At 46.2% G+C, this 14,453-nt stretch overlaps 1 protein-coding gene across 1 annotated transcript; it reads right to left on the reverse strand.

Annotated features, from left to right (window-relative positions):
• Positions 1 to 728: 728 nt before the first annotated feature.
• On the reverse strand, positions 729 to 3,660 carry LOC104032714 (dual specificity protein phosphatase 13B). Its single transcript, XM_009485145.2, has 3 exons — positions 3,488 to 3,660; positions 2,131 to 2,351; positions 729 to 955 (listed from the first exon to the last, which is right to left on the reverse strand). Exons 1-3 carry the CDS (start codon positions 3,646 to 3,648, stop codon positions 729 to 731), a joined length of 609 nt encoding a protein of 202 aa, XP_009483420.1. The 5' UTR covers positions 3,649 to 3,660.
• Positions 3,661 to 14,453: the final 10,793 nt, after the last annotated feature.

The raw sequence follows: 14,453 nt of genomic DNA on the forward strand, positions 1-14,453 counted from the left end.
CTCTTCAGAAGGATTTTCCACAGCATCTCCTGGATGTATTTTACTAGGGACGATGAACAATATTTGAATACCCTCTCAAACAAGGGTATTTTCATGGAAGGAAAAAAAAAAAAAAATCTGATGAACAGTCAAAGGGAAAACAGTATAGAGAGACCTGGAATAATTCCTTAAAGAGCAGCTTGTGTTGTTTCCCAGCTGCTCTGCCTTTAAACAGCCTCTTACCCCCAACTCAGGGGCTCCACCACTTGTAAAAGCAAGAACTAACCAGTGCCAGATTCAAGTCTCAAAATACAAACCATTTTAGATACAGGGAGCAAAGGAGTCGGGGGCTGGTTCATAAGAAAACTTCTAAGCATTATTGTAGCATAAATAATATGGCATCTTTCACCTCAAATAGCCTAACACTTCATAAAGCGATATGAGCTTCACTAGTTGCTGAAACACAGCTATTTCTGAAGTGGAACCTGATATCTTTTTTTTTTTTTTTTTTTTTTTTGCATTGCAGAGAGCAATGTTTTAAGGTGGAGAGTGAAGGATACGATATACAACCAATCGTAACTATAATCTAGGAGGGCTTTGCAAAATGGAAAGATCAAGTCAAATCTACTTTTAGTAATAACGTGCATTCTGGTCTATCATAAACTTGCATCCTTAGTTTACAAACGCAATTAATTTAAAAGAGATACAGGAAAGTCAAATTTTGTCCCCTCTGTTTCAGCAATACTTTCTTACAGCTCTTTGGTAGCATATGCTCTGGTTCCTTTCCTCTCTTCATTTAGTTGAATGTCCAAGTCCCGGAGCTGGCTCAGGAACCCTGAATTTGGGCAGATGTCTCTGTGAGCGCTCACTGTTTTCAGAGCATCCACAAGTGTCATGTTTTCATGGATCATTAAAAAGGCAAGCACTAAGGACGCAGAGCGGCTCACCCCCATGGCACAATGAACAAACACCTTACCTGCAGAAAAAAAGAAGCAAGGTGAGTGGGCTTTAGCGCTAATTTTTAAAGTGAGAAAGACACAGGGAAGACAAAAACTGCTAAAAACAAGTTGGGAAGACAACGGTGACAATTAGCGGATACTCATGTTTTCAGGGACAGTTAGCATACGATCATGCCATATATCTTAGGCAAGGTGGTATTTCATACTGACCTTATGCATCTAACTTAGGCCTCAGATGAAAATAGTTGAAATTTTCTGTGGAAGGAGAGAAGCTTTCTGTGACTAAACTTGTTAGTATAGTTTTCTGTGGAAAAAACCCTCAGTTTTGGCAGAAAATTTTGGCCCAGCCCTGACTGTGATCACTGACAAGTCCCATAAACTCTGTAGGATAGTCTGCCTGTAAAAATGGACTCATAATTTACTGTATCTCAGCAGCCCAGTGTGAGCTATAACTGGGGATTTAATAAAGCACTCCAGTGAAAGCAGCAGCTCTCGCAGCCAGTCAGAGTCGGAGCAAACTCTGGAACAAATGGAAATTATGATAACTAGGCCATAATCCAAACTCTGCTGACAAAAATTCAGCAGGCTGTGGGTCAGGCTCGTAGTTTTTGACTTAGTTCGTTAACTTCTGCTGCTTCTCTAGCTTAACAGACAGCCTGAATAAAGCTCCAATTCCACGAAGCACTTAAGCATGTGAAGCATTTAAGCCAGCGCTGAAGTGCCGCTGTTCCCAGCTGAGTGCATTGGGAACAGGGCTGCAGGACGCAGGGCCGCGGGACACGGGGCAGGATCACCGGGCTGGAGCTCGTGCCGGTGTGCGAGGGGTGTGAGGTGCATGTGGAGGCACACAGATCCTGCCAGTTCCTGCAGGATGGACCCGTGGGGGAGCACCCGCAGTGCCATAACCTCTGCCTTTCCCTCTCGCTCTGCTCCTAGCATTGGCCCTTCCTCCCAGCACGGTGGGCTTTTGGGACAGCCAGCCTTCCCCAGCTCCCGGGGACCTGGCACAGCCGCCTTCCCTGCAGCGCATGCCATAGGCGCCCTTCTCGCATCCTCCGCGCCGTGGTTCTGCGTGTGCCTTCTCGAACCATGTGCTGAATCTGAGCTTTGCTGGCTGCCTGTTACTGCAAGGAAAAGCCATTTGGCTCATGTTGAAACTTCTTCCCGAAGCTTCTCTTTGCCTCCCTCTTACCTCCTGAAGTGTTTAAGGCTTTGCCTATGAAATTGGCAGCATCGTAGAAGAAGATACTTAAATCAAAGGAAGGATCGTCAAATGCTTCTATTCCGTAGTACTCTATTTGCAGATCTTTGTAATATTTGGCTCCTGTGTTGATGCTGTATGGCCCATCTGCTGCATTAAGGATATGAGTAATGTTGAGGCTTTGAAGAGTAGTTTTGCTCCTAGCAGCCCACCTGTTGAAAGACATGAAGGGCTTATTGGCAACAGTCCTAACATTCTGCTAAAATAGCATGGTTTTAAAGGTAGCGCCTGCTCCCGCTAGGGAAGGATGCAGGAATTGCAGCTTGCTTATAGGGTAGCAAATTTCAAGAAGCCCATAGTGCTTTGCACATGAAAAATGTGATATGATGGTGTGGAGAGCAGCAAGAGCACAGACTTGCCGGTGGGATACTGTTAGTTAAGCAAGCGCCTCCCAGCAGTTAATCCCTGGGAACATGGCTTACTGCATAAAGTGGTCAAGATTTTCCTTTAAAGAGTTGTTTAGCAAGTTCTAGAGCTAATCCCTCATTCACAGTGTGCGTGGGTCACAAGGGCAAGAACCTACACAGAAGCAGCAGCACCTTGTTCCTGGTTCAGACATGAAGTGGCTGCATCATGCCCACCAGCCAGGTTCTCCCCACTTCCCACCATAAACTGGGACTGAAGTTATTCCACAAAACTGTGATCCTTAACTGATGTGTTCATGAGGAGGAGGAGTTAGGAAAAATGAGCTGATGATCTATGTAATCTGCAGTAATCCAAACAGAAGGAAATGGCAATAAATAGAAGTGGTCACAAGAATAAGGTATTTGCATGAAAATTACTGTTTGATATTTTCAGTTTTACCATCTTTGAAAGAAAGTTTGGATTTGGGACTGGCAAAATCCCTATTGTATAATTCATTTGGGTCCTCTTCCATCTGGCTCTTGATCCTGCTACTCCTGTTTGAGCGTGAGGGCTACTGTGCTCTTGTCTGCTGCCTTAGAGCACAGTTTCCAGGGCAGATAACGCATCTCAGAGCTGACACCAGTTTGGGATGGGTTCTTTAAGGACTTTTTGCCTAGAATACAAATAATTCTTACCCTGCCAAATCTGCTCTGGTTCACAGAATACAGAAAACCCAACTCAGACACACTATGAGTAAGTCACCATTTTGTATGTCATGTTTTTCATGACATCCAAACTCTTTACGTTATCAGTTTTGTAGATAAGTAGACTGTATCACAAAAACGTTCCTGCAGACCCAAAAGTTGCTCCCCAGGGTACCATACCCCTTCCTCCTCCGCCCAGGGACCGATAACAGCTTAATGATAGGACCATATGTTCTTACGCATCTCCCAGGTAAATATTTGGCCAGACTTGGTCCACGTGATTATCAGACCCTCCTCTGAACCAAAAGAGCCGCTGGAGGTCTGATAACGCTGGTGTTTCATAGGAAGCTCTGCTCCCTGCACTGTTAGTTGGAGATGAAGAGTCTCTGGTGTGAGGCATCTTGCTTCTCTCTTGCACGCACTCAGGCTATATCAGAGACAGCTTTTCTGAAATGAATTAAGAGGAAATTTTCATACAGAAATAATATTCCCTAGAAAGTAGTCCTGTTCATTACCCTCCAAATAGCATTACATTATTATAACTGGTGTGTGCAGCAGGGCCTGCAGGTGTTGCTAAAACCATCCAGAGAGCAGGACTGACTCTGTGGTAGGACTCTACAGGCATGTAATTCATCCCCTGAGAAAGCAGCAGCATAAGACGATATGATTTAATTTCTTGTCAAGTAACGCTGTTGAAAAAGAACATCCTGTGCCACCCGAATGCAGCAGTGGCTGAGCCTCGTAGGTGCAGGTATTATTTCTGTTACTATAGCGCTGATGAGTGTGTGCAGGAAAGCTCCAGTACTTTATGTTGGAGAGTTACCAAAGTGTTTGTGCACACTTGATTCTGGTTAGTTAAAATTGGAAGTTTTTGAAGGAATGACTCATTGGACTGACTTATACCTACAAAGCTTCTAGGACCAAGATGGAAATCTTAGGATGTGTATGTAAGACATATTCATATGGTGTATGCATATACATATATAAAATGTATGTGCGTACAATTTTCTTTCATTTATAGGGATATATTTAAACACATGTGTACACATACATATACATACATGTATACATATGAACGGATTTTCACATGCATATAGACATACCTACATACATGTCTGTACATATATAATTAGAAATGGAGAGAATTTGAACTAGTTTTTTCTCTCTCTCAGGTGAATACCCCCGAACACTCAGCTATACTGGTATACTTGCATCTGTCTGTCTCAGTCTCTCCTCTGGGAGCTGTTCCACTTTGTATAAATAATGTGATAGCTATTTGCCTCCAGAGAGAGGCTGTTTCTCTCGTCTGAGGGGTAGGGTACTTACCTGGGATGTGAGAAAAAAGAGCATCTGAATTCTGGGAAATTAGAGCTTAAAGTTCTGGCTTTGTTGCCCTGTTGAGAATCCCATCTAGGACTGTTTTGCTCCCTCACAGATCATGCAGTGGAATATGGGCATCCTTTCTGCTGGTTTAGACCCAGGAAGCTCAGGCCAGCCGGTCCAGCCTGAAGCAGAGGTCAGTCGAGAGCAGGAGTTTGAAGGTATCCAAGCAGTGCCTTCTCTGACACTTTAGGAGCATTTCTTCTGCCAGGATCTCCTTATCCTGAATTGCTTCTCACCCCCAGAGAATACTGATAAGCTTTGTTTGGTTGCTTGTTGGTATTAAAGCCATAACGAACGTGGGAGCCACACTAGAGCTCTTCCCAAAGTGGGGTGGCCGGTGTTTATTCTAACGTGGCATCAGCTTTCACTCGAATGCCTGAATGCCTAAATCTAGAGTTTGGGGTTATTTTCTCAGCAATTCTAGAAAACAAGTGTGGATGGGACCTTTGGAAGTCATCTAGTCCATCCTCTGCCGCACAGCAGCAGCCAGGTGGATGTCGCTCCTAAAGCAACAAAAAACAACTTTGTCCAAACATCCAGGTATGCTATTTTTAACATTATAGGCTGATTTGGGGAATAAGCAGAAAGCAAGGGAGAATATCTTGTTATGGAAAAAGAAATAGAGATGATGCGAGGCATATTACTGAACACACCACATATATTTCTGTGACCTCAGCCTAAATTTGCTTCCCCTGCAAATTAAATCTTAACAAATGTTAAGAGCAGTTACAGCTTTTTGTACGTTCCAATAAAAAGGAAGTCTCCCTGGGGTAACTACTTAATAAGCAAAATATGAAAAGCACAATAAAAACAATGGGAGAGATGGAAAAGAAGTTGAATGGTTTTACTTTTAATGATGAAGGAAAAGAACTGCAGGGAAGTAAAGAGGAATATAGGGATAAAAGCCTGTGAATTTTTCAGGGTAGATAACGTAACACCAAGAGCTTTGGTAAAGGAGCATGTTGTGCAATCCCAGCACGGATTAGCATGAAGAATAGCACAGAAAAAGATTTTGTGCATTGCCCTACACGTTTTACTGCCTTGTGAAAGTCATGCACTTTGCTCAAGAGCTACTGCCAGCACCGTCATGATGACCTGTTTGTACTTTCACTGACACAGAACGTTAAGCTGAAGCAGTAAAAGGAAATCAAGAAAAAGATAATACAGCTTCTACATCAGGCGATTCAGAAGACCACAGGCTCATTTTCAAGGAGTGTGACTGACTCTCAATCGCTGCAGATGTTTAAAGGCTGAAGTTGTGGAGGTAAGCAGATGGATGCTAAACTTTCAGTTCTCCTAGCCCCCACTGCTTTAAACTTCTGTTGTAGCCTGTCAGCTAATTACAGTAATGGAGATGATTAGCAGAGAGAGGGAAAGAGATGATTAGCAGAGAGAATTACATTGTGAGGCCTCTTGTTCAAGACCTGACTTTGAGGAGGTTCTCCAAGAATTGAGTCATTTTGGTGCCGGTGAAACTTAGCAGGCAACTCCAGCCTTTGCAGCCAGGGAGGTGTTTTGCAACAGAGCTCCCTTTCATACAGCAATCCTCTTTCCAAAAAGCACGTCAACATCGTTTGCTTCACATGACTAATGCCAGACAAGTGAGCTCCTCGTGTCAACACGAAGTATAGCTCCTCCCAAGCACACCGCTCCATCCTGAGCTGCACTGGCCTTGAGATTGAGTTGCTCTGCGGGGCCTTTGGGGTAAGCTTGGAAATAGCTATACCAGATGATTGGACTAATGAGGAAAGTAATATGAATTTTTTAATTGAAGGCCAGGGACTTTACTGAGGGTTCTCCCCCGCCCCCCTTCTACTTTAAGATACTGCGAAGCTAGCGGAAGTGCTGCCACTGATTACATTTCTCTAAGCTTCTCCCTCTGGGCGGCTCTCAGAAGCTGCTCATGTTGGAAACAGCCAGTGACTGCAGGAGGGCAGGAGCCCCTGTAACTGGGGGAAAAAAATCTCTGTCTTACAAGGTCACTAACATTTTCTGCAGGGATCTAGACTGTGCAAGTTGGATAGGCTTACTTTTTTTTTTTTTTTTAAAATCGTAGTCTGGAAGTACCTAAAGACCATCTCTTTAGATTCTTTCTATCTTTCTTTCTTTCTCTCCCTTTTTGTTTCCTGGTTAAAAACAAAACAACAGCAAAAAAAAAAAAAAAAAAAAAAGCCTTCTACCTATAGGAGACATTTGAGACTGGATAGAGATTTTAAGGGCAATCCAGATGTATTAACCTCCTCGCTTCCCTGGGAGAACACAAGGTAGCACAAGCTTTAAAACTGTTTTGTCGTTAAGCATCACTTCTCAGACACCCAGAGCACTGGGGTGCACCCCAAATGGCCAGGGCCTGCTTGGCTCCACGTGTGAGCTGTGGAGCCTGAGCCACCTCTCTAGGTGTCACGGAGGCTTGGATTTCCCCGGCAGGCACGAGAGCCACCCTGGAGGCACAGGCTGCAGGCAGCTGTGGGGCCAGCATTGCCGAGCTGCAGGGAGCGCCCAGGAAGGGCTGTGGGTGACTCCGCAAACTGTTTGGGTGCAGCTCCCAAGGGACTTGGTCATTCCAGGACCTCATCTACAGCAACCTAGCTGAGCTTTGTATCTCCCTGATATTATCCAGCCACTTGAGTACTACAGTCTGCAAGGCTTTTTTTCTTTCTTTTTTTTTTTTTTTCTTTTTTTCCTTTTTCTACACTGGAAACAATTGCCGTTTTCTACTAAAGATTTTTCTGGCAAAGAAAAAAAAAAACACACAACCCCCACTGACTTGAATTGGCTAAAGCATTTAACAGATTTGTGTTGCATTTGCAGATTCCAGTCAAAGAAAACTCAGCAAAGTTCTGGAAAAAATGCAAGCACTCAATAGTGTAGATTTGAAATAGTTATTTCCAAAAAAAATTACCACTTCTATTTTTCTTTTCAAAGTTTCTTTTCTGTTGGAATTTTACTTTAGCATTGCATAACATCTTTTAATAACCTTAAAACAAGATGAAGTGGCTTGTTCCTAGTTGAGAAAAACATGTTTTGTTTAACTAAAAATGAACACAAACTAACGGAGCAGCCACTTATTCACCTAGCCCTCATTTTCACTTCTCCTGGAGGGAGGAAGCCTCTTGCCACTTTGCCATGCTTGTTGCCCTGCTCCTAAAGACCGAACTGAGCTGTAGAGAGATTAAATGACTATCTGAAGTCCCAAGAGGAGTCTGTGGCAGGCCATTAGTAAGGCCCCAAGTCATCTTTCCTCTATCCCTTTTGCTAGCACCTTCCTAGCTGGCACGGCTCTGCTTGTGGTTATGGTGGTGGCCTGGATGGGGACAGGTGTCTTTCAATAGCAAGGTCTTACATGAGATTATTGATAGCCTCGGACACAGCAGGGCACTGATTTTGGCTGGACCTGTGGTTACTACAATAATGCAAACACTAGATAACAATAACATGATACAGAAAGCTCCTGCAGCCAAATATCCTAAATTCCCTGAATCAAAACCTGACATACTGAATGGTTCAAAATACCAAAGCATGAGATCAGAATATAATTCGTGTGTGGGGGAAAAAAAAAAAAAAAAAAAGAATCCTCTTGATGCATTTGAAATTGCTCTCTACTCTGTTTTTTCTTCTCTTTTCTCTCAGCAAGCATCTCTGCACTCATCTTTTACACTCCTTGCTCTTTTCTCTCAGGTAGTGCTTAACACTATAGCTCTTTGTCCTCCTGATGGAAAAATCCAGATGGAAAGAAGTGTGGTTCACAGGGAAATGATCATGTAAGTGGAATTAATCTTTCAGATACTGTAATGTGAAATCTGATCTTCTTTTTTGTTGAGAAGACCCAATCTGTGTCTCTACATTTTGGCCAGAATCTGACGCTAAGAGAACCCAGGAGTCTCTTGAGGTAGAGCTGAAAGCCTCGTGTGCAGAAACAGGCACATTTAAAAGCAATAGCAAAGTTAAAACAGCCAGATGGGAACCTAGCAGGCAACCAAGAGGGGAACTCTCTGTTTTGCTTGCAAGCCTACAGGGGCTTGTTTGCAGGAATTAGAATCTCTCACCAGCAGTTCACTGCAGCTCTAATACCAAGTGGTATTGAAAATGAGAAGCAGGTTATGGCTGATGGTTTAAATGAGGCACCTATGGGAATTTAGAAATGAGATCCTGGACTCGTCTCGGTGTAGACCATGCACATGGCAGAGCAATATTGCTTTCTTGGCTGACTGCATCATATATTATGGCCTTTTATTTTGCCTACACTCAAACAGCAGGGAACAGTAGAAGTTCACTGCTCCTGCTCGCTGTTTAAACCCTGATCTGCCTCACCAGAGGCAGTGCCCCTGAATAATGGAAAGCAGAATCGGTCCCTCGGCCTCAGTGCGGGTACGTGTTCAATGCAGCACTGTATTAACGCCATTGCCATTATTCCAGAGTGAAGAGAAAAGCAGAATGTACAATTAAAGCTCTGTTTGGTTCGGTTTTTAAGAGAATTTACTACCCGGGAAAGATGCCAGATCGAGGGCTCTGGAAAACACAGCTCTCTCTTTAACCGCAGCGTCAGGAAGGAGCGGGAGCAGCCCTGCAAGCCTCCGCCACGGCTACCCCCTCAGCTCAGCTCAGCTCAGCTCAGCTCAGCTCGCAGATGCCCCTCACCCTACGCCGGCAGCCGTGTTTTACTGGGTGGGAGAAAATCTGAGTCTTCACACCTCTTCACTGCTTGGTCTCCCTCCTGACACCTCCGTTCACATCCGGCCTGTCGCATTTATGATGGGGCCCTCTGACTCCTCCAAACTGAGCTGGCAAGTACCAACTTCTGCTTGTGAGGAGCCTGAGCTGGGCTGGAGAGCAAAAGGCTTCTTCCTCCGTGAGCCCTCCCGCCGCTGCACGGGGCTGCCCGTGGGGCTGGAGGGGCTGCGGCCGGGCAGAGACAGCCTGCCGCTGCCCCACGGGAGCTGCGAGCACCTGGGGAGGGCGAGGGCACGCGAGGCTGTTTGAGGAGTGGGAGCAGTCCGAGGGCAGGGCAGGTGGGGGTAACCAGCCTGAGCCAGGCGTGCGGACAGCCGTGCCCGCCGTGGCGAGGCAGGCCCCAGGTGAAGTCAAGGGGGTGCCTGGCCAGGCACGGGCAGAGCTGCGAGGTGGCACGGGTGGAGATGGAGCCCGAGCGCCTCAGCTCAGAAGGGGCCCTGAGTGAGGTGGGGAGCCCCAGCGGGGCCTCCCACCGCCCGCTCTCACACAGCTCCTTCCAGCAGCCCTATCCCAGGTCACGCAGCCACCGCTGTCCTTGGACAGGGCAAGCCCCCAGGAGGGGCAGAGGCCCTCCCAGCAGGATTCAAGCTAGTGGGGGGAGCTTCACCTGCGCCCTGCTGGGTTTTGGGGAGAGGATGTTATTGCTAGCTCACGGAAGTGCTCCTGGAGAGCATTTCCTTTCCTTTGCAACGTAACTAATCTGCACATATTTTCCCAAGACCGTATCTTTCCAAGGGGGGGAGAACCTCCATGCTGCCTCCAGCCCCAGCCTCTGCCCCCCAGGCCTCGTTTAAGAGCCACGCAGCCGAGGAAGAGGCACCTGCCCACCCTAACGCTGCGGGAAAGGAGGCTTGGAGAACGGGGGCGGAGGGTGGGAAAACGGGGAGTCCTGCTTGCAGTGACAGGCCATAGCTGTGGCAGGACGACAGCTGTTACATCTGCAGCTTTCAGATTCAAAGGAGAGGAAAAAAAGAAGTATTACCTTAGCAGCCGGCATCTCTGAGCTAGTCAATGCACCGTCCCCAGCAAGACAGCGCTGCCCTCCACAGGCTCCTACCATAATTTCCGTCTCGGCTGTGGGTATCTGTCAAGCCTAAGGTGATGCTTTCCCCTTTAATTCTCTTCTAGGGCACTCCTGTCCAGGGTACCACTGCTAGGAATTAAAAGACCTCAAAACTACTGTTTTTCTTGACACATCTTGACTACACGCACGCTTCTCCCTGAATTAAAATAGCTGTCGTTCTAACTCCCGCTGCCAGCAGCCATAACTGTGCTATATGCTATAATCAGGCGAGCACACAGTCACCATGCAGCTAGCTGCTGCTAATAGCAGAAACTTCACTCTAATCTTATATAATGCCAGTAATGGAGCAGAGAGGCTGTGGCTTGTGAGGAGCTTAGACAGAAAGCTTCCTTGGGCAGCCCATGCCCTGAGGGCAGAGGAGCTCCAGCCAGAGCAACAAAAACAAAGTGACCTTGATACCGCTAACAGTCCAGTGAGTGCTGTCACAGCCAGCGCTGCGCTGAGATTTCATCGCTGTCACAGGCTGTCGATAGGTGTAAGTTATGGGTAGTTCTGACACAAATGATGTCGAAGAGACCAGACTCTGAAAGAGGGGGGAAAAAATGCCTTGCAAGCTTCAGGAAAGATAAACAAGGATGTTAATATATTGCTGTTAAAAGGGGCTCCAAAGCGCTTGCCCTTCTGCAGGCAGTATGGATTTGTGTGACTGTGGATTAAAGGGTGGGGTTTTTTTCTTCTCCTTGATTTACTCCTCAAATGATTTTTCTCTGACTGCTGCTGTCAATACAAAATTGACAACGTTGTCAAGCTTGCAAGATTTCAGAGTATTTGAAGGCATGAGTAAAGGGGTTTTGATATTCCTCAGTCGTTTGGCAGTTGTGTCTTTGAGCTGTCTCTCTCTCCCTGCACTTTTAACGTAAGCAGTTGAAGGGCTCTCCCTGCCTTGCTTGAAAGGGTACATATGAGAAAGGCACCTTTTTCTAAGGTTGACAAAGCTGTACACACTCTTTGCAGTGGAATCAAGAGCAAAAAGACTTCAAGACTCTACAGTAGAAGATCTATTTTGGCACTTGCGTTTTGTCAGGCAAATCGCAGAGCTTTCAAGGGACACTCTCAGCTTTGTTGGGGCAGAGCAGGGTATTTTTTCTTTAGATTTTTTAATTGCTGACTTCAAAATAATGATTTTTTTTTTTTTTTTAAATTAAGCTTCTTGTAAGTAGGGTGATAGTTTGTATCAAAGGAATTGACCACTGATAAGTTGTATGAGAACAGCTAAGAGGAGATACCAAGACCTGGAACTGGGGTTTACTTTCTCTTGCAAACTTTTTATTATGTGTCTGATGAATATTTGCTCCTAATTTCTTATCTTGAATTTGAAGAAATAAAAGTGGGGGTGGTTTTCCTGTTGCTCCTCCCTGGTATTGGGGTACCGGGTAAAGCAGAGTGCAAGCAAACAGGGAGCTCCCTAGTCCGGGGGGGTGGGTAAATCGGCGCATGCAGCCACTTCTCCGGGCTGTGATGGATGAAGGGCCAAGGGCAGAGGGGACACGCTTGCTGCTCTGTGAGATGTCCAGTCCCAGGGTCACTGGGAGAGCTTGTCCTGCCATTTGCTGGCTTGTGGGAAGGAGTTTCCCTGCCAGGCCCTGCCGCTGCGCTGTCTCTGCGAGGAGCCGGCAGCGCGGTGCTGCCCTGCTCCCCAGGTACAATGTTGATGCCACCTGAGCCGTGCAGTTGGTCAGGCAGGGCAGGAGCAAGGGTTGTTATGTGCCAGCAAGTTTTTGAAGGGTTTTTTTTCACCGTTGTCTTTTCAGGGTTTAGGCTGTTCTTTTTCTGATGCTGTTTCTTGCTGAGGCTTGGTGTGGACCGTAGATCGATGCCAAAGCCGGTAGGGAGATGGAGGGAGGAAGAGCCTCCAGCAAAGCAGCAGCCTCATGGCTCCCAAGAGGGTGAGTCAAGCACAGCTAGCAGGGAGGGGTGCAGCCTTGCTGCAGGTTGTGCCTGCTGGAGGTGGTTTATAATAGATAGTTTGGGAACAGGCTGCAAATATAACGGTCCATTTTCCCAAAGCAAACTCCAGTGCCTCCAGCACAGCCCTGGGAAGGCTGTCTTCTGCTTGAGAAAGTTGCTGCGAGCCAGGAATGCATTAAGGATGGCGAGCTTCTCAGGTACAGTGGTAATGGGAGCCATCCGTGAGCTATAAATAGCACTAACATCCTTTCTCTCCAATGCCTGGCATCCCAAGCAGTCAGTTTTGCTGGTGCTAGTGAAAATGAACAAAGCTTTGAACAGCTTTTATTTATGTTGTCTTTGCAGGCTGGAATTCTGTGAGTAGTTTTTCTCACTGACTTTTTGAATTTTGAGTTTATTTTAAGGAAAAACATTAGCATTTTCTCCTTTTGGATCTTTTTTCTTTTTAAATTATGCATTACTCTCATATTTTTAGCAAAACTATGTGGGAAAAACTATTGTGACAGGAGAGTGGGGATCACAGGTAGTAATTTACGAAGAACCTCTGTGTGATTGCAGGAAAAGGGGGACAAAAAACCCCAGAAACCATAATTTAATCTTAGATAAATCTTACATAGATTTTTAACAAAATACTGTAAATGTTTTGGTTTAGAATTAAGCAAATGATGCAAGGTGCTTTGGCATGATTTGTGGTGTTTACATTGACAGATCAGAAAGAAATATTTGTTGCAGTAGAAGGAAAATCTTTACATGCCTATTGGACAAGATCTTCCTGCAGTTTCACAGGAAACAAAGATGTCTTTTGTCAAGGAACTATGAAGAGCCGAGAGCAAAACTGGCAAAAAGGACTCTCTTCAAAATATTTAGGATACACGCAATGAAGTCCTGTTATAAAACGATAAAGCCTCACATGTTATGCAACTCTCCTTTTCTGTTACAGATATTCAAGAAACACGAGGTCTACGAAACAGACATTTTGCCCTGGGATAACCCCCGAGCCACTGCTACTAGAGCAACTGGTAGAGGTGGAAGAATTAGGTAAGCTTTCAAGTAAGCAAGAAGGGCTATATTTTTTTTTCCAATTATGCCGACTGATCTAATTATACGCTGCCTTTACTGACAACCCCTGCCTTAGACCAGCACAGTGACCCTGCTGTTACTGAAACGCTGTGATTTTTCATATTGCCAGAAGATGGCAGAAGAAAGCAATCTTGAATGATTTTAAAATATACAGTATACTCATGACTGGCTTTTAAAGGGAGCTGTTACCGATATACAAGCACCTGCACCAGTTGGATGGCTGAAAAATGTGAAATGTACCGTATGAGTTAGATTCGTATTGACCTGAGTGTATACATCCAATTATCTACGGTAATCAGACAGGTCGGGGGCTTTGAGTTAACCGAAGGCTTTACTCCTCCTCCCCAGCCAGAGCGATGCTTCCCTTGTATCCTTCTAAAAAAATAAAAGAAAACCGAAGAAAACTTGCCAGGGTTATTAGGCATCAGTGAAAACCGTCAGGCGCTTATTAGCCGGTAGGAGTTATTTCCAAAGGGCAGCACTGGGCAGGCCCTGGGGGCCCCGGCCGTGGGGTCCCGGGGTAGGGTCCCGGTCCCGGCCGTGGGGTCCTGGCCCCAGCCGTGGGGTCCCGGTCCCGGTCCCGCCGTCGCCAGGTGTTCCCTCGGCACCGCGCCGGCTCCTGCAGCCGGTGATGCGGAGCCTGCTGTCTGCTTGCTTTTAGTTCACGTCAGAACCGAGGCATCGAGGAAATCCATCGGTAGCCTTTGCGGTTCGTCCGACGAGGGGACAAAGCCTCCCGGGCACGGAAGCCATGCTGGAAACCCCATGGCACCACCCCAGAGCCCCCCTCCAGCGCCGGCTGTCTTGGCTGTCCTTCACCCTTACTTTTGTTGTTCCCCCCGCAGCCTGAGCTAACCTCCCTGGAGCTGACGGAGCCAAGGTGCTCGCTGGGGGCGGTGGGGGGCGAGGCAATTGGGGAGTTTTTTTCACTAGGACCAGACCTTCTGTCCAGTCTGCAGCAATTAAAAGCATCATGAGGTTTAGGAAGTAGCTAACCTGTTGAAGGCCAAAAGCTGGAA

Source organism: Pelecanus crispus, chromosome 10, assembly GCF_030463565.1.
Source record: "Pelecanus crispus isolate bPelCri1 chromosome 10, bPelCri1.pri, whole genome shotgun sequence".
Lineage (NCBI taxonomy): Eukaryota > Metazoa > Chordata > Aves > Pelecaniformes > Pelecanidae > Pelecanus > Pelecanus crispus.